The following is a 23181-nucleotide window of genomic DNA, read 5'->3' on the forward strand; positions in this document are numbered from 1 at the left end:
GCAGATTTTACAGTGGAATGAAAATTTATGTCTGTCTTCCAGCTCTTAGCCTCTTCCTGATGGCAGTGAACATTAAGACTCCAGTGGTTGTTGAAAACATCACCCTCATGTGCCTGCGCATTCTTCAAAAGCTGATCAAACCACCTGCTCCAACCAGCAAGAAAAACAAGGTACAGCCTTAGACAGATGCTGAGCAAAGCATCTGAAAATTTGCTGATTTAAGTCTGGCACGCTGATCTCAGTGATTAATAACTTTGTGAGGAAGCCAGGGCTTGCTTTTCCTGGTCACGATTAGTAGGGAAGCGCAAGTCCTGTGACTCTTGTCTTTGCAGACTGCAAATTACAGGTAACTGCTTTCCATTTTTTACTGTTCTTTGGTGGCTTTGACCACTGCTATTCAAAACAGGGCTTTGCTTTTTTCCGCTCAGATTTGAGGCATGGGGAAAGAGCTACTTCAAAGCTACAGCTTGGTTACTTTGGGCAGGCTTTTGGTGCTTTCAACAGCTTTGTAGAATCAAGTACCTAAACATGGTAGAATCAAGTACTTTTGACTCAGATTTTTAAATACAGAGCTACAGTTCTGATAAAAATGATATTGATTGGCTGCTGCTTGATTGTAATCGAGGATAACATTTGCAAGGGAGAAGGTATGTTTCTGCTTTGATCTAGCTATCTCATAATCACAGATGGATGTCAAAGATGGGTTTACTGGAATGAGGCATCTCTTAGTTCATCATTAACAGAAACTGTATACCCTGCTCTTGTCCAAGAGCTTCGTTTCCCTATTCGTGGAGCAGATGCAACCAGTGATTCACCTACAGGACTAACTCTTAAGGGAACAGGCTGCGGCTTTCTGAAGAATCATAGAGCTTTTTTGTTTATTAGGATGTGCCTGTGGATGCTCTCACCACTGTGAAGCCTTACAGTAATGAAATCCATGCACAAGCTCAGCTGTGGCTCAAGAGGGACCCCAAAGCATCGTACGAAGCTTGGAAAAAGTGCCTCCCTGCCAGAGGTAGTCCTGTGCTTTTAACTCTGTGCAATTTTGTGAAGGAACACGTATATACCTCCACGTTTAATAAGGAGTGTACTTCTGTAGAGTTGTGTTGGCTTCTGTCCCGTGACATCTGATACAGTCTTCACACTTAGCTGTGTAGTCCTTAGAGATAGTAGCACTGACTTTTCTAGGCTGTGTTGCTCAAACCCTAAGCAGAAAGTGCACTGTGCCTGAAGATAATCAGGGGAATGTAAAAAATGAAGCTTGTTGCTTATTTAAAACGATACCAGCCAACTGAAAAGCTGATTGAATTCCCTGAGAGGCTATGGGATTTGCATCTGGCTTGGAAGTGAACATAGCTCCACGCAGAAGTGAAAATGGCAGCAGAAAGAAATGAGAAGCTACTCAGCTTCTCAGCTGGAGTTTGGAGAGTTCCAGTATGAAGAAAAAAATACAATGGCAGTTTGCAGTTAATAGCTGCTGACAGTTCTCTTGAGCTGTGTTCAATATTGCAGGTATAGATGCCAATGGGAAATCTCCCAGCAAAGCTGAGCTTCACCAGCTCTATTTGTCGGAAAAATATGTCTGGAAATGGAAGCAGTTCATGAGTCGCCGTGGGAAGAGAACTTGCCCTCTGGATCTCAAGCTAGGACACAACAATTGGCTGCGACAGGTAAACGTGGGTGAGAACTCCAGCGGGAGGCACCGGGCAGAGTTAACAGTCAGATTATTGGTAGTTTGCTGCATTTTATGCACTTTGCAGACAATATGAGCACTGATATTTGGGGAGACTGTAACCGCATCTAATTCCAAGTCAGGTTTGCAGCTTTGTTCCCTTAAAAATACTACATCTAAACATTTATCCAGTAGTCTGCATGTTCTTAAACTCTGAACCTTTAATTGCCACGGTGCTCCTACCTGTCTACTTAACTGCATTCGGACTAGTGAATTTTCACAGGTCCTGGGCAGAAGTTTTTCTTCTCATGTATGTGGATGAGTATGTTGCCTACACAGTGCATTGGTTAAATATTTTGGTGGCAAGCAAAGTAGACATTCTCACAGAATGAAGTGTTTGGAAGAACAAGAGAACACTGCCAGCAGGTCACGAAACTGTCCTAATGTATGCTGTGCCTTTTTGTAAAATATCACTACTTTATCTGTGCACATCAAATCATACTGTCTTTTAATGCTCTTGTCTTAGGTGCTGTTTACTCCTGCCACTCAAGCTGCAAGGCAAGCCGCGTGTACTATTGTGGAAGCTCTGGCTACCATCCCCAGCCGCAAACAGCAGGTCCTTGATCTCCTGACGAGGTATTTCCATGTTGCCACACTTGGCAGCTCCAGGATTATTTTTCTTTAATTCCCATGAGAATCTCTCCCTTCTTCCAACTTTTCTCACACCTCTCCCTTGTATACCTCTGGTTCACAGGTCTTTTGGGGCTGGATTCTAAAACTTAATGAGCTGGGATGGTATAGATTCAGGGAGTCCTTTTTTTGCTGCCTGGCAATAAGCTATTGCAGTTCTGTACTTTTTCCAGAAGTAAGCAGATGGTGTGTGTGGACAACATTTCTCCTGCCTCTTAGACAGCAAAATAATGGGGTGAACTCTCTTGCAACTTCTGTGACATAACTTACCCCAACTGACACTGGTAGCACAGTTGGGGCACGCCTTTTTGGGACAAAATACCACTGTAGCCATTGAGTAATGAGTAACAGTTATGCTGTTAGCTAGGAGAACAACAGGGAGGATAGATTTCTGGAGGCTTTTTCTTTCTTTCCACGGTGTCCTTAAGCTGTGAATACCTCTTGTTACTGTGAAGTGGTTGTCAACTTGTGTTTCTCTTTACTAGCTACCTGGATGAGCTGAGCATTGCTGGCGAGTGTGCCGCCGAGTACCTGGCACTGTATCAGAAACTCATCAAACCGGCCCACTGGAAAGTCTACCTGGCAGCCAGGGGGGTGCTGCCCTATATTGGCAGCCTCATCACTAAGGTATGCGCTTGTACGGAGGAACTAGGTAGCAACAGAAAGCTTGTCCCTGACCTGTCGGTTGGGCTTTTTTTTCTTTTGAAATCCTCATCGCTTCGTTCAGTGCCCTGTTGCTGACCCTTGTCAGGTTTATGAAGTTCACACTTCTGCACTGTCATCTCTGAACAGAAGGAGCTACAGTGGTTTTAGCCCCAGCTGTAGCATTCCTCAGTGCACGCTGGCTGGTACACGTTAATTAACGGCTCTGGGGGCAGCTATGCTGCAGCTCTGGGGGGTATAAATATTGCTACACTGTCTTGGCACCAGGTCCGAGTTGGAAGCTGTCTTAGCTGCCAGACTGGCCTCTGAAAGCCCTTAACGACAAGGGAGGATTAGGTGTGCTACCATTCCTTGAGTGTGAATTACAGCCTGTTGGAGAAGCAGCACATTTAAGTTGCAGTCTTCAGAGTGTTAGATCGTAGGAGTTTCCTGTGGTGATCCCTGGTGCACTCCAAAGAGGCAGATGACACCCTCCGTGTTAATGGTGGCCTTGAGTCCATCATGGAGGGCCACTAGGGCAGAGCAGTGGCAATAGGTAGGGACAAGGAGAAAATGAGGAGGATGTTTGGAGTAGTTTTTCTCTCCTCTCCCCCTTCCCTCCCAGCTGCTGCATTGCAGTTGTGGTTTCTCTGTGGCTGGCTGTGTTTCTTTGCACCCTGTGTTAGACACTCGCCAGCTAGTCATTATTGGCATTGCAGTTTCTTCTCCTAATAGGCTTGTTAATTATTTTCAGGAAATCGCTCGTTTACTTGCCTTGGAGGAAGCAACACTCAGCACTGATTTGCAGCAGGGATATGCCTTGAAGAGTCTCACAGGTATTTGGTGGCATCAACGCAACTCCTGTAGTAGGATTAGAGATGGGGTGATTGTTGTTCTGTAACAGCATATAGCAGAATTTCAAAGAGATGTGATTCAGTGTTTTGTGATTGTCAGCATTGGATTTTTGCCATCAATTTAGCTCTTAACCCCTGAATGGATTTTTCCATATTTATTGTGGTCAGTTTGAGTTTTTAGTTACTTGAACTGTGGTAACGTATCATGAGCAAACTTAGTCATATCACTTTTCTTCCCCATTTCTTAATCACATTTATTGTACAGTAGAATTCCTGGGACCATTGCAAACACTGCTGATTTATTCCTACCTGTTGTTTCCTACCTACTTATTCTATGGTAGCTTTTCTTTTTTGAATCTTCTAGGGTGTGTGTTTTTCAAAAACTTGGTGGAAATGGAAGTACACCATTAGCTAGGTCGTTCTTTTCTGTATCCTATTCCATGTTCTTCAAAAATTAGTGGACTAATTCATAAAGCCTGGCTTCTTGCAAGAAGCAGCATGTTGACAGATATGTCATGGGAAAGAATCCAAGTGTTCTTTGATTCTTTAATTCATTATAGGAGTGACCAATTTGGTGATGTAACTGATAAGTCACATACAGCACTTGCTGTCACATCATCAGAGCTAGCTTAAATATTAGAAGGGGAGCAGTCATCTGCTTTTGAAATATCTTGCGACAGAAAAATGTCAAAAAGTGCAGAATTTTGTATCAAGCGCTTAGAAAGCTCCTTAGACGCTTTCCTCATTCCCTCACCATGGCCCCATATGGTATAATTTACAAGGCAGCTCTCACAGGCCAGGGTTTTTGCCTCCAACCATTCAGTTCATAGAAGTGAGCTTTAAACCACACACTGACAATGGGGAGTTGTAACAAGCCATTTCATTGTGCTCCTTTTAAGATGTTGTGCCCTGTTTGCTGGCCGCGTGAAATTTAGAGCTAACAAATCAAACTCCCTCTCCTGCTTCCTGAATATCTCATTGCTTTATAGGTCTTCTCTCTTCCTTCGTGGAGGTGGAATCCATCAAACGGCACTTCAAAAGCCGCCTGGTTGGTACAGTCCTGAATGGTTACCTGTGTTTGAGGAAGTTAGTGGTACAGAGAACAAAGCTGATCGATGAAACCCAGGACATGCTGCTGGAGATGCTGGAAGACATGACAACAGGTAAAACCACCTCGGTTCCGTAAATCCAGAGTCTGGGTCAACCAAGATGAAAAATCAGATAGTTACAGCCACGCAAAGAACTTCCTTCTAAAAGACTACTGTAGTGAAGGTTATTTTATGGCCTGGACCTTCCAATATTTCCTTTTGGCACAGAAAAGGTAAATAACATTCCTGGAGTTGTCTCTTATTTTCCAGGAATTTAAACCTCCTCCTTTTTATGGGATTGCTTTACTGCAGCCCAAGCATGCAAAGGGCTTTCCTAATAAACATACCAATAAATAGCCTTTCATCTTTTAAGTAGTGGATATGCAAAAGAAGAGGGCACCAAAGTATTGTGCTTATTGCAGACGGATTTATTGTGTGTGCTGAGTTAAAATGGAACCTGTAAAATTGACTCCTGTGTCTTTTTTAATACTTCCGTTTCTTGGCAGGCACAGAATCTGAAACCAAAGCATTTATGGCAGTGTGTATAGAGACTGCAAAACGTTACAGCCTTGATGACTACAGGACTCCAGTCTTCATCTTTGAGAGGCTGTGCAGTATTATCTATCCTGTAAGTACAGAGATGGCTGTAGCATCGCTTAGAAAGTTAGACTTCTTAAATAGATATAGTTGCTTGCATTTTGGCAAAAAACCAATCGTGATTACAATAATGATTTAATATTAGCCAGTGTAGAACTGTAGTAGCATGGTATCCCATTCTGGGGTTTTAGTATTCAGGTTCCCTGCTGTGGCATGCTCTGTGCAAAAAAGCAGAACCAGTAGTATTGTTTCGTGCTGAGGAATTTGCTTACTAAATGATACTAGACATCCTCTAAATGCCACATGTGTGGCAATGTACCGCAGGATGCACCAGTGACAAAAGGACTGAAGGTTTAGGGACATCCTGTCACTTGCTGGCATAAAAATGCAGGAATGGGACCGTGGTTAGGGGAAAACTTATTCACTGTGTCTGTGCTGCTGTTCTTTAGGAAGAGAATGAAGTGACCGAGTTCTTTGTAACTCTGGAGAAAGATCCCCAGCAGGAAGACTTTTTACAGGGCAGAATGCCAGGAAATCCCTACAGCAGTAATGAGCCTGGCATTGGGCCGCTCATGAGGGACATCAAGAACAAAATCTGTCAGGACTGTGACCTGGTAGCTCTGCTGGAGGATGACAGTGGAATGGAGGTGAGAATGCACAAGTGTGGATTTCTTGCACGGATGTGTGAGGACGCCATTTCTACGCAGCTGACGATTGCTAGAATGGTGGCGCAACGTGAGCTTGTTCTTGACTTTTTTGTTTTCTCCCTTTCAGCTTTTGGTGAACAATAAGATCATCAGTTTGGATCTGCCTGTGGCTGAGGTCTACAAGAAGGTGTGGTGTCCCACTAATGAGGTATGTGTTATCTTCATATGTTAACAGCACAAAGCACCTGTCCTTGATATTAATAAAAAATGAAAAGAAAATTAAAAAATCACACAAGCCAAGATTTATTTTCTGGCACGTGATTTCTTGGGTATAATTGCTCAGCACCTTTTTGTGCTCTCTTAGGATAGACAGTTATTCAATTCTGCAACATAAGTGATTTAAAAGCACATAGTGCTGACCCAGGTGAGTGTATTGAACTTACCTCTGTAGCGTATCAGATACGTGAACTGTCTTCTTGAGTAACAAACTTTCTTACATTGCTTTGGGGAAAGAGCTGAACTTTGTGTCACCGCCTTTCAAAGCGCATTTCACACTCCATCTGCACGTGACAGTTTAATGCGTGTGTACAGACAGGGACACCAGATGGCTCCATCAATCTGCGCTTCAGAGATGAACCCAAGTTATTTATGCAGAGAGAGCATCCAACAGTGCTCCGTATTACTTTGCACTTCTGCTCTTGTGCTTTTCATGTAGGGATCTCAAGAACTTGACAGATTTCCTTCTCCCAGTTTGCTCTTAGTAGTGTGTATTGCCTGGTTTTCAGATGAAGGAATGGACCCAACTCGTCCACCATGTCACAGTAAGCTTGGATGTGGTCTAGAACAAGCTCTTCCCTTCCTTTTGTTGTAGCCACTAAAATAAACTCCCATTGAGAAGGAATCCATCAGGCTAAATCTTGCCCATTATGAATATGTTCTTTACAGACACTGCTAGTAGCACTTGAGATCATAAAAGAAGACTGATTTGCCCAACATTTCTTGTTCATTCCTCATTTACTCTTGGGTTGCAGTCACCTTTGACTGAAACCTCGGTTTCTTGAAACCATTTGTTTCCTATGCTTGTGGGGAAGAATTCAAACAAAATGCCTGTTTTCAGCAAATTACGATATGGGGAAAGGTTCTCATCAAGCTTTATTTAAGTAAAAGCGCATTCTGTACTGCAAAATCAAGCCCAAAGCTAGGTGACAGTGATCATTTTTTAGTAAGGTACCAACTTGGATAGGGAAGTGAGGTGTTGGTCTTGACCTTTGAATTCTAATTTGAACTCTAGTCGAGTTAGGGAAATAAAGAGCGCCTGTCGCACGTGCTGCTCCTGCCTGCCCGCCCGCTCGGAGCGGGGAGGTGCCGTTCCCGTGAGATGCCGAGCTGTAGCCGACGTGTGGCTCTCCCAGGATGCAGTGCTGATGGTGAAAGGCAGAGTTTGCTCAGCGTTACTGTCAATGAACAGCTTTCATCTGTCTTCCTTTGTGTGCACCTTCGCAAAGCGCTTCTGGAGCTGCAGCTCACGTTCCCTAGGAAATAGACAGGCGCACAAGAACGCAACCTCAGGCCCCTTTTTGTTTCCCTTGTCTCTCACTGGCTTTTTTTGTTCGTCTGCCATTTTACCAGGGCCCCTGTGGTGTTAATTGCTGGTCTCTAGCGTGGCCTTTGAGCAGATCTTCCCCCCGGGGTTTTCCCTGTACTTATGTATTTGCTGTGACATTAAGCACTGCTTATTCCACATTAGGCTTAGTGCGCTCTCTGACAGGTTTTCTCTCGCTAGGTCTCCTGCTCCCAAATCTGGGATTTTTCTTTTCTGCTTTTTATTCAGACCTATGGATTAAAATGGAAAGTTTAGTGAGACGCTGTCAGTATTTCCAGCTGGAAATGCATCTGGAAAACTAGCCCTTTCCCAGGGTGAAAGGACAGCTTGCGCTTCAGTGGGTTTGGCTGTATCATTTTAGTAATATACTGTCTTACTGAAAGCTCATTAAATTGCCTTTTACTCCTCCTCTTCCATTTTCCATCACTGCAGATCTTAGCTATTTGAAAGCACTCATCCAATTAGCCTCTCCTGCTTCTTTGACTGGGCTGTGCCTGAGCCCTGTATTTCCCAGGTATACTGTGCAATACTCTCGGAGGGAAAGGTTGCTGTGGAAAGCAGGCGTTTCTCTGTAGATTAACACATTTTGCTTGGCTAAATCTTTCACTGGTGCTAAAGGAAACTGTTGGAGGAGATGTAAGGAGGAAGAGAGTGTTTATTACCAGCCTGTCGATCTAATTGGCAATGCCAGGAAAAGCTGGACAGACCAATAGATGAGTTATTGATGTTTTTGCAGGTGGTGGCTTTACTGTTGTTTTTAATTTATCTCAGTAAGGGGAGAATGAGGGAGTGAAAGATTTCTCTGTGTTACCATCCACAGTCAAAACAGTGCAAAGGAGGAATGAGGCTGGAGTGTCTGTTACACACTGTAACGAGAACCGGACTTGTATATAAGTGTCCAGAGAGGTATAGTTAATGTAATGCTCTCCTCTCTTGCAGGGGGAGCCGATGAGGATCATTTATCGCATGCGAGGGTTACTAGGAGATGCAACTGAGGAATTCATCGAGTCTCTTGACTCCACTACTGGTAATGCACTTGTCTCCTGAAAGCTGGGATTAGATTTGAAGTCTGAGGTTCGCTGCAGAGCAATGACACTATTATCCTTACGGCAGCGAGCTTGAAGTTGATTGACGTTGCTTTTGCTACATTTACCTGCTTCACCTAGCGTGGAGGAGGATTTTAACAACGCTTTAAGTCTATACTTTAAATGTGAACACTTGCATGGCACAGGACCGTTCTGCCTGGTCCTTCTTCAGATTCCTGCTCCTAATTCTTTTCAAATTCGATATAGCTGAAGTGACTTGAACTGCTGGTAAATGTGTCCTACTGTACTCTCCGTTTTTGCTTCACTGTTTTGTCCCCTGTGGGCTGCACAAGCTTGCCATATTGTAGCTGCTTCCTCTCTTCACAATCTGCATCTGTCCTGTAGATGAAGAGGAGGATGAGGAAGAAGTTTATAAGATGGCAGGTGTCATGGCCCAGTGTGGAGGCTTGGAGTGCATGCTCAACAGACTGACTGGAATCAAGGACTTCAAACAAGGCCGGCACCTCTTAACAGTGAGTCTCAGCTTCTGTTCTTTGGGGCGGGAGTTATGTGCTGGAGAACGCTACAAACAATAGTGAAGTTTAGTTGTCTGCCTTGTGTTGCAGTTTAAGCGTTGGAGCAGAGGTTTCAATTCACTAATTCATGAAAACCTGAGAAATTCCTTTTTTCCCCTCTCCCGTTCCTTTTGGCTAACAATTCTTTACAAAGACTTTGAAGTGTGTAGAAGCTGAGGAGTTGGTAAGACTAAATCCTCTCTTGCTAGAGTGGTTGTTTTTTGCCTTGGCCTTACTTGAAAATCAAAGCTGTCCTAAGGTTAATATTGGTCTCAAAATCTGGCTTGTACTTTACCCGAGAAGTCTGGAAACTAGGTATATTATCAGGTGCTTTTAGTTTCAGCAAAATCCTCCTCATTTTGAAAGTACTGTAGAGAATGCATTCTCTGTATTTTGTAGGTGCTGTTAAAACTGTTTAGTTACTGTGTGAAGGTGAAAATAAATCGCCAGCAGTTGGTCAAGCCAGAGATGAACACTTTGAATGTCATGCTGGGAACTCTTAACTTGGTAAGGACAACCTGGACTTTCATAAAGTGTTTTCCACGGACTCCCGTGAATTTAAACTACCTCTGACTGTCATGCTGCCTTATGACAACAAGAAGAGATCTTAAATCTCACTGGACTGGCACTGCAAATCATCTGTTAGCCATTCCTTATCTGTTAGTGAGTGGAAGCGTGTGGGTCAGTTAAACCAGTTACTGCTGGTGTTACAATAACCGCTGCCATCTTCTCCAGGCTCTGGTGGCTGAGCAGGAAAGTAAGGACAGCGGAGGAGCGGCCGTGGCAGAACAAGTGCTTAGTATCATGGAGATCATACTGGATGAATCCAACGCAGAACCTCTGAGCGAGGACAAGGTGCGTGCCTGGGGCTCGGTGCGTGAATGGAAACGTTGACTGGGATTCAAGGTTTGCAAATGTCTTATTACAGTGATGCTGAGCTTCAGGAGCTGTAGAGGTGTGCTAGATGGGAGTGTAACCCTTGGTACGCTTGCTGGCATGTCTTAGCAGGCCTTGGAGGTAGGGCAAGAGGAGTGCCCTGAACAAAAAGCACTGCGAGGCTTCTTCAGGATGATTCTTGCACAGTCGGGGTGGGGGTTATTAGGCGCTGCTTGGATCCCTTCCTTGCTGCTTTGGGCCACAGGCCAGTGAGAGACAAGAAAAGACACAGCTCTGCCTTGGTTTTTTGAGTGTTTTCGTACATGTTGAAAACATGATTGATTTTCCAGCTAATTGAGGATAAAAACTGTATCTCAACTGCATTGAGAATGAGAAGAGTTTCTTGGTCATCTTTTGAAACTGTTGGTATATATAAATCTGACATCCTTTGGGCTAGAATTATTAGACCTTTGTGTCTAGAAAATTCTTTAATAGTAAGTGGAAGAAGTCAGTTGTCAGCTAGAGGAGTTGTTACAGCCATTCCACGAGACATTTGGGAATGAGGCAGGGTTTTGTTCTTCATTAGGCTGTCTTATCAGGGTCTAGACTGGAGTAGTCTACCAGCTACTAGAGTGAGGGTTTTCTTGAACATTGCAGATTTATTCCTGAACGTAAATCATGCTCTTCTTCCTTTGCAGGGTAACCTCCTCCTAACCGGTGACAAAGATCAGCTGGTAATGTTGCTCGATCAGATTAACAGCACTTTTGTCCGTTCCAATCTCAGCGTCTTGCAAGGCCTGTTACGCATCATCCCTTACCTGTCCTTCGGGGAAATGGAGAAAATGCAGATTCTGGTTGATCGATTCAAGCCCTACTGTAACTTTGATAAGTATGTTGTCATATTTCAGCTAAAAGCACATGAAATCAGTTGTACTGACAAGTCTATACCTTTTTTTTTCCCCTCACTGATGCTTACTTCAGTGTAATGCAAAGCTTCAGAGATTCCTAGTGCATAAGCTTAATTTCCTATTTCACTTCTAAGCCATTTTTAAAAGAAATATGGGAGCGTTTAGAGTATATTCTGAGATGACAAGGGTCTGAGTAGCTTTTCTGAGTCTCTGAGCTGGAGTAGGTACATGCATTCAGCGATAATGTAATGAGAATTACAGGCAGAGATTTTTGGAGACCCTCCAAGGTACCATTTCTTCTCTTTGTTCAGGTACGATGAGGAGCACAGTGGAGACGATAAAGTTTTCCTAGACTGCTTCTGTAAAATCGCAGCGGGAATAAAGAACAACAGCAACGGCCATCAGCTGAAGGATCTCATCCTTCAGAAGGGAATTACGCAGAATGCCCTTGACTACATGAAAAAGCACATTCCCAGTGCAAAGAAGTAAGAGTCACTGCTTAATGTATGTAATAATCCTTAACGTCCTTCTCTCGTTTCATCACCACAACAATCTTCCAAGGAAGCCCTTAACAAGTCCAGATTCAGAAGCATTTAGATTTGGTACAGCTGTGATGCAGAGGGTCTGGTGAGACAGTGCTACTATAGAGATGGGCTAAAGAGCCCGTAATCTTCCCATTTGATACCCATCCGAGCTGATTTCTTGGATATCACGATGCTTGTGTTTCCTGCCTGTTCCTTACCTATTGCACTGTAATAGAGCTTTTGCTATTGATGGCCAGCTCACGAACATAAATCCCAAGGCTAAGAGTTGACGCTATGGCTATTAGCGTGCACAACATGGAAGTGGGAGTGTGAATGTCACTTTATTAATTAATGGAGGGGGGACACGGGGGGCAGGGTGCTTGTCTTGCCTGCAGCCTGCGCTCTGCAAGCTGTGCTGCTGGCTGACCGCCAAGTGCCTTTTTGGAACGGGTGACTGCCCTTCAGCTGCTACTTCTTGTTTTCTGTGCAGTTTGGATGCAGACATATGGAAGAAATTCTTATCTCGACCTGCACTTCCTTTTATCCTGCGCCTGCTCCGTGGACTCGCCACACAGCACCCTGCTACGCAGGTAAGGAGACTGTCCTGAAAGCCAAGTAGGGCATGGCTGGCCTGGTACGCTGCTTTTTGTGGCTGTAGCTAAGCAGTTATTTCTATAGCCGTTGACTCTACCCTGGTTTTTGTTGGGTTTGGAGAGACACATCAGCTTCAGGTATCATCTGCTAGTCTGGAAGAGTCTGGAGGGCAGAGATTTTGACTTAAATACCTTCTCATTCTGTGTGGTGTGAGACTTACACACCAATGTGAAGAGAAGGTAATTTAGGACTGTGAACTGTGTAGTATTGATAGGCTTCTGAGGGCCTGACTGTTGTTTTAAGAATGCTCTTTATCCAACATCCACATCTGACCTCTTAGTAATGGCCAGTGTAGAGGTCAATTGCCCCAGTCTCATACGCAGTTTTAGGGTCCAGGGACCATAATGTCTGAGCATCAAAGAAGAAAGTAAGACACTTGGCAAAAATTGTTGCAGATCAGTGTTTCTGTTCAGCAGTTGTGGGTGGGATTAGAGGGAACAGTTACTGTCATGTGCGCCCTTTTTCTGAAGAAAGTGCTGTGTTTCAATCCCTATTAGGTGCTAATAGGTACAGACTCGATTACCAACCTGCACAAACTGGAGCAGGTGTCTAGCGATGAAGGGATCGGGACGTTAGCAGAGAATCTTCTGGAGGCACTAAGGGAACATCCAGAGGTGAATAAGAAGATCGATGCTGCCCGGAAGGAGACACGTGCAGAGAAGAAGCGTATGGCCATGGCAATGAGACAGAAGGCCTTGGGCACTCTGGGGATGACGGTAATGTCTGTTTGCACTGACAGCAGACTCGTGATCTAGTGATCTTTTATTTCTGTCTTGCTATAACTGCCACACAAGGAATTGTGTAAAATGATTTATTGACAAATATTGCAGAGCTCGAGCCCACGGTTCGCCTGGTGCTGCTGGGAGAGTAAATACGGTTGCTAATAGCAGGCTGGGAAATGGATTGGGCATTCCTGTTAGAGTGGTGGGGACGGTGGTGTTCATCATTGTCTTTTTAACCTGCTTGAGCTGTTCTCTTTTTCAGACGAATGAGAAGGGTCAGGTAGTGACCAAGACGGCGCTGCTTAAACAGATGGAGGAGCTTATAGAAGAACCAGGTCTGACTTGCTGCATCTGCCGGGAAGGATACAAGTTTCAGGTAAAGCAAGATACATTTGCAAAGCCCTCTCACCAGCTGAGGGGACGTGCTAGTATCCGGCTGCACAAGGGTTGGTGCGTTGGCTCTGGGAGATCAGGAAATCTGAGGTTGGGTTCTTGGGATCAGTAATTCCAGAGCGGGTTGGGAAGTGGAAGTGTGTTTCTAGTGAAAGCTGGATGTTTTCAGTGAAAGCTGGAAAAAAGATTTGCTCAGTGTGAGTTTGAGGTAGGGACTGGGAGAGATGAAGTTCAGTGCAGTGTTGAAATGGTACAAAGTGTTAACTGTTACAGATGTGAATGATCTCTAACGTAGCTCTTGTGTCATTGCAGCCTACGAAAGTCCTAGGTATTTATACTTTCACCAAACGCGTTGCACTAGAGGAGTTTGAGAACAAACCCCGAAAACAACAAGGGTACAGCACAGTCTCTCACTTCAACATCGTCCACTACGATTGTCACCTTGCAGCTGTAAGGTACGTTCTGATCGCAAGCTGGATAGTGGTGGCTGATGTTATTTTCCAAGGTGGTTTGTGAGCATGGCACTTAACCTTGTAACTCGGGATGGGTTTGCTTGCGAGTTGGTCACTTTGCAGCCTGGAGACAGTCATGGGCTGTTGTGGTCTGCTTTAACCTGCCAAATAGAGGTCAGGCCACGACACTGAAAAGTGAACTCCATAGTTTAAAGAAGTTGTGGAATTGTCAATTTTTTGATGGTTTCTTAGACAAAAACTTGCATACTTCTAACTTGCCTGGGTGTGGCTTGCTTTCTCAATGCAGACTTGCTCGCGGCCGTGAAGAATGGGAGAGTGCAGCCCTACAAAATGCCAACACCAAGTGTAATGGGCTCCTGCCAGTCTGGGGACCTCATGTGCCAGAGTCTGCTTTTGCTACTTGCTTAGCACGGTGAGTAGAAAAAGTTACTTCTCGAGCTGTTTTGCGTTTGGATAGGTGCGTCAGTACGTTACCACAGAGGCATGCCAGTTTCAAACCATGGAATCAAAGATGATGGCAGCTAAGTCTTAGTAAACCTGAGCTATTTCAGATTCTACCATCCAGAGTACATCTCCTAAAAAAGTGCAGGTGTCTGTCTGCTTCTTGGCTTCATATAAATAAATAAATTCATTACCTCCTTAGCCCCCAGTCACTCCTGAAGATGCAGTGTGCAGTAACAATGTTGATTCATTTGTGACCCAATGACCCCCTGCTTTACAAAAGAAACCTGTCTGACACCAACGGATTCCCTTGTGTAGATTTCCAAACCTCTGTTGGATGGTAATGAGTTACTGTAGCCTGACCGCTTACCTAGAGCAGCAGCCTGTTGTCAGTAGTCTGGTCCACCTTGTGCTGGGTTTGTACAGTCGTGTCAGAAATCAGGAGTGGTAACATCTTTAATGCATTTCAGCCAGGGAGCTGTATCCCAAGGCCTGGACATGGGAAAATAGTATCGATGAGTGTGTATATGTATGCAGATGGAATTGGATTTGCCAGAGTAAGCTGAGAGCCTCCCTTTGGGGAGGTTAATTGAAGGTGGCAGTGCTTGCATTTTTGTATCCTGTTCGTTCTTTAAAGCTTTTCTATGAGGTACTTGCTCAGATTCTGAGCTGAGGTGTGGAAGAAGAAACTGTATTAAAGTTTTGAAAGGGTTTTTACTAAAGTAACACTTACTGCTGTTTTTCAGACACAACACGTACCTCCAGGAATGCACAGGGCAGCGGGAACCCACCTACCAGCTCAATGTCCATGACATTAAACTGCTATTTCTCCGTTTTGCGATGGAGCAATCATTCAGCATAGATACTGGAGGAGGAGGAAGGGAGAGCAACATACACCTCATTCCGTACATAATCCACACGGTGCTCTACGTCCTCAACACGTCAGTACCTTTCTCTTAGCAACAACCTCTGCCTTCCGCTCATAGTCTCAGAAAGGTCTAGAAGGGCTGCAGTCTGGGCTTTGTTACATGTATGTGGCAAGAAAGATGGGAAATCACACACAAAGTTTTAGGAGGAACCAAATTGCACCTTTTAAGCAGACTGTTACAGGTTTACATTGTTTGGAGTAAAGTGTTGCTGGCTGAACATGCAGGGTAACAGGGAACCTGTTGAGTAAAAGCAATTGGGAATTAGCTTCTCTTTCCATTCTAGATGTAATTATTACCTCTGGGGTGAGCAACAGAGTTATTAGATTAAAGAAACACGGCCAGCTTAATTTTCTCTGGAGCAGACAGAAGAGAGACACTACGATGAAGTAATTGTTGTTAGTTGAAAACTTAACCCTGGTATCATTTTATCCGATATGAAAATAACACAATCAGTTTTGTTTCCAGTTTTGGCATACTGGAATTCTCCTGTAGTGTTCAGGTCCATCAGATTTTCCTGACATTTTTAAGATTTTTTTTTTTTTAATTATTATTATTATTTTTTACCAATAAACAGCAGCGTAGGAACACTTATGCTGAAGTGTTTCAGTAAGATCTTATTTATGCAAAGCATAATAAGATAAGGGCGTGCTTTGGCTTGACACTATGTCTAAGTGTACAAATCTATAGGCACCTAAATACTTTGGAATGCGTGAGCTGGTTCTGATAATACCGTTCCCCATGTGAAAATGTAATAATGCCCATACGCCTTTTATTTGTGTAGTTAGATACTAGAAAGTAATACTAATTAGATGAGGGTATACATGTTAAAATACACGCCTCTTCAACCAAGGTCACTCCAAATGGAGTGCAATGAAATCTCTCTCACTTTCCCGCCTGGAACTAATCAACATTTTGGCTCTAATACAATTTGTCTATTGTTTTTAATATCTATCTCCAGATCCCTGTGCTATTGTTTTCTGAGTCCCTTGGGAGACAAATAAATGAAACTATTCTTTTCATCTCGTTAGTCTGCTTACTGGCACCAGAGAGCCCAGAACCCGCTGTGCGGCTGTTGTATAAAAATGCCTTATGTAGTTTCCAGACGTTATTTTTTTCTAAAGACATGTCGATATTAAATGGAGAAAATGAAGAGCTACTAGTTGGCTACCAGCTGCATCATGTAGCAAATTAAAAGGTCACACAACACTGACACCAGACACAGCTTTATCTGCTAGGACGCTGCTTTATACCTTCCTGGTAGGGAGAGTATATCTAACTTAAAAATCAAGGGACCTACCTGGCTGGCAGCCTCTTCCTGATGAAGTAGAGCAATAGACTGTGGTAAAGTGTGATACATCTTCGCAAAGCCTACTGTAACACAGAGTTTGCACGGTCAGCTCTGGGGTGTCAGGACTTCTGAAGAGACTGGAGCTAGGGGAAAGGAAAAAAAAATTATATATATAAGCTTACAGTAAATACGCTATCTTTTTGGTTTTGAAATTGGCCTGTATCTTCTCAGTGATTGCTTTTGCGGTAGGTGAATAACATAAATTGATTCTAAGGTCTGGCTGTAGGAGCTGCAGTCACATGCTTAGTGTCAGATGGGAGATGGTACAGCCTGAACACATGGACTGGCTGGCCTGACTCTATTTTTTCTCTAAAAAAAGGAAAAATAGCTCTACAGTAGCATTGCCCTCTATTGGGGCAATGCTACCTGCCTTGCAGACCTCTCTAGTACCATACACAGCTCCAAGGAAAAGTGAGTTTGCTAGGCTTTCATGCTTCACTGGGAGCAAATACTCAACCAGTGGATGAATTTGGGAAAAACCTGGTAGTGCAAAGCTAGCACTGCTTTTTCCAGTGTAGGACTGCGTGAATGCAGTACCTCAAAGCTCCTGAGATGTAATAAATTAACATACAAGAGCCAGAACAGCTGCTGAAGCTTTTTTTTTGTGTTTCAGAACTCGAGCAACTTCGAGGGAGGAGAAAAACCTCCAGAGCTTCATGGAGCACCCCAAAGAGAAGTGGGTGGAGAGTGCCTACGAGGTGGACGGGCCCCATTATTACACCGTGCTGGCGCTGCACATCTCTCCCCCCGAGAAGTGGAAAGCCATGCGAGTGGAGATCCTCAAGAGGCTCCTCGTCACCTCCCACGCGCGAGTGGTGTCACCAGGGGGAGCCAGCAGGTTAGCCACGACCCCGCTGCTGCTCCCCAGCTGCCAGCTTACTCACGTTACTGTCGCAGCAGTCAGAGGCACACTGGCAGCTTATGGGGAGCTAAGGAGCATGCATGTTTTAGAATAGCAGATATTAACCCTTCTGAGTAGCTTTGTACTCAGCGTTGCAGAGGTATGAGCAGGAGCATTCAATTCTGGATGGGTTTTGGAGTGGATCCATCAGCTGATCAGTGGAAACGATGCTTTTCCTAGGAGTATAGCTAAACAGCAAGATGCTTATTTCCCCCCCACCGCAAGTGAAACGCTGTAGTAACTTCTGTTGTGTGCTGTTTCAGAGCTGCTAGCATGCTCTCTGCTTGCCTTACTAAAGAAGCTGTTTCTGTGCTCTTTTGATCAGTGCACCAGCTTCCTTAAATAGAAAAATAGAAATAGAAATCAAATGCCATTGCTTTTAAAAAAGAAAAAGAATCAATAGCAGCTGTCAAGCACTTGAAGCACAAGAATAAGTGGCTGTGCCTGCCTGACAAAAGCACATATTTCCAGAGAAGGAAGGGGAATTCCAGTTTCTGAAAAGATGGTTTTAAATAGCTGTCATAATTAGGAATAAATTCATTATGTTTCTAAGTCGCCTTAAAGGGCATTCTTATTCTGATGACATTAATTATGTGTTTGATAAAGTCATTACATTGTAGTAACACACAACACAGCATGCATCAATGCTATTAGAGGCATCAAAAGTGAAAGAGCCCTTAAAGGGGCTCCTGTATTGATTTCCGTGCTAGTTTCTGCTGTTTAAGCTCAGCCTGCTCTGTGTTCGTGTCTCCTATTTCCACCACCCTGCCTGAGTTCTGGGAAAGGGGGTTTAACAGTTACAGGAGATATTATCGTGAAGGTCTGTTTTCTTAGACACAGGGAGTGCAGCTTTTCATGTGGCCTGCGAAAGAGACTGGTAAAGCAAAGCCCCTGTGTGGGATTGCTGTGGATGTTTGGTGTTTTTTAAAACTCTCAGCAAACGATTCTGTTTCTTCCCCAACTTATCTCTAAACATGTATGTAATAAAAGCATATTGAAACAGACATAGCAAGAAACTTCCAGCTAAACCATCCAATCTCTGGAATTTCAGGGGAAAACACTCAGAAATAGTTCTGGGGAATTATGTCAAGGTTTATTCAAGGGCTTTCTTTAATCCCTGCAGACTAAGAGAGCACAAAGCCTTCCACTGATAATACCTCTCAGAAATAGAAATATGGCAATTCTTATTTCCAAGGTCTGTGCTTATTTATTCTTGTGGAAAATCAGAAAGAAGGCGATGGACGGTGAAATGCTCTGCAGATAAGTGCCAATACCTTGAATTTGTAGGCTAAGGCAAAGAGGAAGCCAGCGTCTGTAACATCACAGTAATATGTCTGCATACAAAAGATGAAAATTAGCATTCCACGTTAGATGCAGTACAAGGGTGTTATCTGGGAGCACCACCATTCAGAGTACCTCGGGGTGGTGTGGCCTGAAGGTCAGAGAGACGCAAGGACTCGCCGCTGCCTTTACTGGGGGAGATGGAGAGAAGTCGCTATAGGAACCAACAGTGCATCTAAAAGCAGCTGAGGATCAACTCGTGATCCTAAAAAGGGCCTGTAAATCTTATTAATGAAGATGCAGGCAATATTCTACATTCCCTCGTACTTAAGTGAAGGCAACAAATACTGCCTGTGCCCTGTCCTGTGGTTAGGTGTTTTATCCAGCTCCTCAGCTGGATTAGTCAGTGTAAGACAGATTTGAGGAGAATCTGGCCCAAAATGTCTTCTGTCTCTGCCAGGAGCTACAGCTATCGCAGTTTGTCTGCAAGACCAAAGTGAGAGATGCTCAGCACCTTCCATGTTTTAGAAACACTTTGTATTTAAACCCAGAGATGAAATTACCAGAATGGATAGGAGTTCTGGGTTTGTTCTTTTTTGTAAATATAATTTACAAATTCCGAAGAACTGAATCAAGTGACCGATTACCTGCTCGTTATTACTGAACCAAGAATGCTGGCCAGAAGAATCCTATAGACACTTTTCAGTAGAGCTTTCATCTGGAGTTTGAGAGGAAAATATCCTTTTGATTTTTTTCCCTTTGCTCCTGACTGTGACCTTTCTAAAATATTCATGAGAGAAGCGCGGCTCCTGAAGTGTTAATGTCTAACTTTCTGCTGGCAATCCATGTACAGCTGATGAGCCTGAACCAGCTTACATTAATGAAAACGCGGCAGCTATTATATGAAGTAGCTGTTCCAGAAGGTAGCTACCAGACTTAACCCACAAGGGCCTTTTAGTTTTCAATTAAAGGAGCAGACTCCAATTAGATCAAAACCATTCACATAAAAAGAAACTCTGTCTTGCAGTATTTGGGAGTCTAGAATTAGCCTCGCTCTAAGTTGCTCTTCTTCCCGTGGAAATTTAGTCACCTTTACTAATTGGTTTTCCTTTAAATAATTAAGCCTAGCTGCCCAAGCAGGCTGCCACCTACCAAGCTGTCTGTTTTAAGGGCAGACACGCAAATGTAGCCTTTTAGAATAAGAGCGGCAAAATGTTCACTTCCCCCCAAAAAACCCCAACTTGTGGCAGATTGCGGTTGGGCCCGTGGTCAGACGATACCCTTTTTGTCTTGCTGACTCGGGTCAGTGGCAGCTGAGCTAGTTCCAGACGCATAAAAAAGGGCTCTTTTTGCCAAAGCTTTTAAGTGGCAAGCAGGAAGCGGCATGTGATGGAGGCAGATGTACCTGAGAAACGCATGCAAGAAAATTCCAAACCCATTAGAGTTGCTGGCAGGAGGTTCCGCCTTGCCAGAACCTGTTTGTGATTAATCCTGTAAACTTTGGGAGCTGTTATCCCAGGACAGCTCTGCACCTTTTATAGCATTTTCTTCAGTCAGATGCTGAATTTCCAAAAGAAGTCCTTTCATGGCGATAGAATAACCAAGAAGATATTAAATGGAAACTCCTCCATTTCTTCAAGGGCAAGATATTTCCCTCAGAGTCTTTCACAACCGCTTTTGTGAGTTAGAAGCAAAAATGTGTTCTGTCATTGATACAGACTGTGGCTGAAACCTAGATTTAGTTATTTCTTCAGGAATCTGCTGTACTCCAAGCAGTGAGCATACAAATGGGGGCTGTGCGTTGTTTTTTCCGACTTTGCTGTTGACTTCCTACATAATCTTAGCAGTGCACTTCCCTCTGCGCTTGTTTTCTTCCTGTGAAATAAGCTTTTATTGGCTAACCTGCTTTGGTTACACTAGGTGCAGCTGGTAAAGTGACTTCCTACCCATAGGAATTGTTGCACAGAAGTTGCGGATGCCTGCGGATGTTTGTTTTGTGTCCAAGAGCACACAGCAAAGCTTACTCAGAGCCATTCCCCATGCGTATTATTGATAGGCTTTTTGGCCGTTTCAGCTTTCATGCTATTCATCAAATCGGTTACCAAAGCATAGTAAAGTGATTAACTCAAAGATTGATTTCATTATCTTCCTAGACTGGCAGATAAGACAGTGAAGGAATACGCAACGTACCGCTCTGGCCTTCTCTTCTGGGCCCTAGTAGATCTCATTTACAACATGTTCAAGGTAAGGAAAAACATTGAAGATCATCTATAGCAGCTTTCTAACCTGAGCAACTACGTGCATTTGAAATAGAGGGCAGAGTTTGAAGCCCTTTTTCCAGGATCCTTGTAAACATAAAACTTCACCTTGTATGAGCAGAAAGGCCGCAAGAGGCTGCCTGTGCTTATTGCAATTTGGTATCTGAAGAACTGAGAGACTTTTCCAGTTTGCAGCACTCCTCCTGTGTTGTGTATTTGCTTATTTTTTCTGTTCATCGTTCACTAAAGCAAGGACATTCAGAGCTGCACCAGTTGGTAAGGATGGAGGTAGGGGCATCCACCAGAAAGAAACTTGCCACTTCCAAAGAGGGTTAAAGAATTAGGGTGAGAAAATGCCTGCGACCTTGTTTGCATTCTGTACAAAAAGATTATAAAGTCACATATGGGGTAACTTTTTCTACGTGGCTTGTTTACAAGAGGCAGGGGAGGCAAGTCCAAAAGCAATGGGAAAAGGCATCAGGGTTTGCAGTTTTTCTTCTAAATAGTTATTTTTTGGACTGATTTGGTCCCATTTTCCCCTCTCGTAGAAGGTGCCTACCAGTAACACAGAGGGAGGCTGGTCCTACTCTCTTGCTGAATTCATACGACACAATGACATGCCAATACACGAAGCTGCAGACAAGGCCCTGAAAACCTTCCAGGAGGAGTTCATGCCAGTTGAAACGTTTTCCGAGTTTTTGGATGTGGCTGGTAAGTGTGCGCTTTCCCTTTTATAGGCTGTCTTATGCAACTCGTGACTGCCGCTTGCTTGAGACAGCAGCATTCCTGACACTGCTGCAGCAGCTTGTTTGTACGAGGCGGCGAGAGGAGGAGACCTCGGCGCTCCGGCTATTGCCTAAGCTATTTCAAAAACAGTTGGGAGACACGCTTGAGCATCCCCAGACAGGAACATTTCTCTCACCTGATCCTGCGGGTCCTCCTCCTGCTCTGTTAAACATACATACTTACATCACAGCTTAAGGGTGGTTTTGGGTGTATGTGGTTTGAAGGCTGATAAACAGATGTGACCGTGTGCTAGAGGCAGCAGTTCAGTGCAGCGAGAGTTCCTGCCATGGGGATTTTGGTATCCCCAGGAGTCAGGAGATGCTGAAAATTAACGTGTAGAGAAGCTACGCTTAGTTCTGTCACAAGTTAGTTGTGCCCCAGGCCAGTCTCTCACTGTCCAATGTATGGAGCTGCCAGGCAGCCAGCTAGCAGGATCCCTGTAGTAGGTCTGTTGCACAAGAGCAAGTGCCATATGGATTTAACGTACACGCTTTGGTCCCTTCTGCACATGCATCCGACAAGGGTTTATCTTTGTCTTGTCCATACTTAAAATAACATTGCAGCTGTCATTATTAACTTACACATGCCCTAGCCCAACTCCCTAATGTGGGCAGGAGAAACCGCTTTGTGGATCTAATTATTCTGTATTGTCTTCTTTTGTTTAAAGGACTCTTATCAGAAATCAATGATCCCGACAGCTTCCTCAACGATCTTTTGAACTCCATCCCCTGAGCCACCAGCACAGAGAAGCGTCGGGCAGAGACTACACTAGCTTGCCTTCCATCCCTTTGTGTTCCTCCTTGTGCAGTCTGTCCCTTCCCTGAGGAGTGCTGCAGTTTTTTGGTTTTTTGGTTCTTTTTTTTTTTTTTTTTTTATTTTCTACAATTTTTCTTCTTGGAGTGATTTGGAATTTAGGTTTGTTTTATCTTGTATTTCAATGCTTCTGTCTGTAAAGCCTTGTGTATTCAAGCTGGTTGAAAGAACGTGTACAGAGAGGAATCCAAACCAGTAAATCTTAATGCTTTAGTGTGCACCTCTTTGAAGTTAAATAAATCAAACCAATGGGTAAGATGGGTTTGACTAGTACTTTAACCATGCAGTAGCCTAAATGCCAAGTTCTTTCTCATCTTTTCTTTCAGAGCTCCTTCTCTCAGGGCTCAGAGCCGCTGCTCTTTCCGGCCCATAGTCTGGACAAGGAGACACGGGAAACAAAAGGCTCGTAGCGAGCAAGGAAGCAGACTGACACTGTCTTTACTGATTGTACGTGCAGAGCAGGTTTCCCCTTGTGGGACAT

The 23181-nt window shown here is 44.0% G+C and overlaps 1 protein-coding gene across 1 annotated transcript in view; it reads left to right on the top strand.

Moving 5' to 3' along the window:
- Nucleotides 1–22958, top strand: part of UBR4 (ubiquitin protein ligase E3 component n-recognin 4) — a 78479-nt gene extending 55521 nt beyond the window's left edge. The window contains exons 81-106 of the mRNA XM_050909666.1: nucleotides 43–170; nucleotides 886–1015; nucleotides 1513–1670; nucleotides 2199–2308; nucleotides 2848–2989; nucleotides 3759–3840; nucleotides 4848–5021; nucleotides 5453–5574; nucleotides 5993–6190; nucleotides 6318–6398; nucleotides 8733–8820; nucleotides 9224–9351; nucleotides 9793–9900; nucleotides 10129–10248; nucleotides 10968–11158; nucleotides 11489–11662; nucleotides 12192–12291; nucleotides 12853–13071; nucleotides 13340–13453; nucleotides 13783–13925; nucleotides 14230–14355; nucleotides 15131–15325; nucleotides 17275–17499; nucleotides 20997–21087; nucleotides 21650–21812; nucleotides 22555–22958. Of these exons, the coding sequence (XP_050765623.1) occupies nucleotides 43–170; nucleotides 886–1015; nucleotides 1513–1670; nucleotides 2199–2308; nucleotides 2848–2989; nucleotides 3759–3840; nucleotides 4848–5021; nucleotides 5453–5574; nucleotides 5993–6190; nucleotides 6318–6398; nucleotides 8733–8820; nucleotides 9224–9351; nucleotides 9793–9900; nucleotides 10129–10248; nucleotides 10968–11158; nucleotides 11489–11662; nucleotides 12192–12291; nucleotides 12853–13071; nucleotides 13340–13453; nucleotides 13783–13925; nucleotides 14230–14355; nucleotides 15131–15325; nucleotides 17275–17499; nucleotides 20997–21087; nucleotides 21650–21812; nucleotides 22555–22619 (3575 nt within the window). The 3' untranslated portion in view covers nucleotides 22620–22958. The remainder of the gene's footprint in view (nucleotides 1–42; nucleotides 171–885; nucleotides 1016–1512; nucleotides 1671–2198; nucleotides 2309–2847; nucleotides 2990–3758; nucleotides 3841–4847; nucleotides 5022–5452; nucleotides 5575–5992; nucleotides 6191–6317; nucleotides 6399–8732; nucleotides 8821–9223; nucleotides 9352–9792; nucleotides 9901–10128; nucleotides 10249–10967; nucleotides 11159–11488; nucleotides 11663–12191; nucleotides 12292–12852; nucleotides 13072–13339; nucleotides 13454–13782; nucleotides 13926–14229; nucleotides 14356–15130; nucleotides 15326–17274; nucleotides 17500–20996; nucleotides 21088–21649; nucleotides 21813–22554) is intronic.
- Nucleotides 22959–23181: the final 223 nt, after the last annotated feature.

This window comes from Gymnogyps californianus, chromosome 21 (genome assembly GCF_018139145.2).
Source record: "Gymnogyps californianus isolate 813 chromosome 21, ASM1813914v2, whole genome shotgun sequence".
Lineage (NCBI taxonomy): Eukaryota > Metazoa > Chordata > Aves > Accipitriformes > Cathartidae > Gymnogyps > Gymnogyps californianus.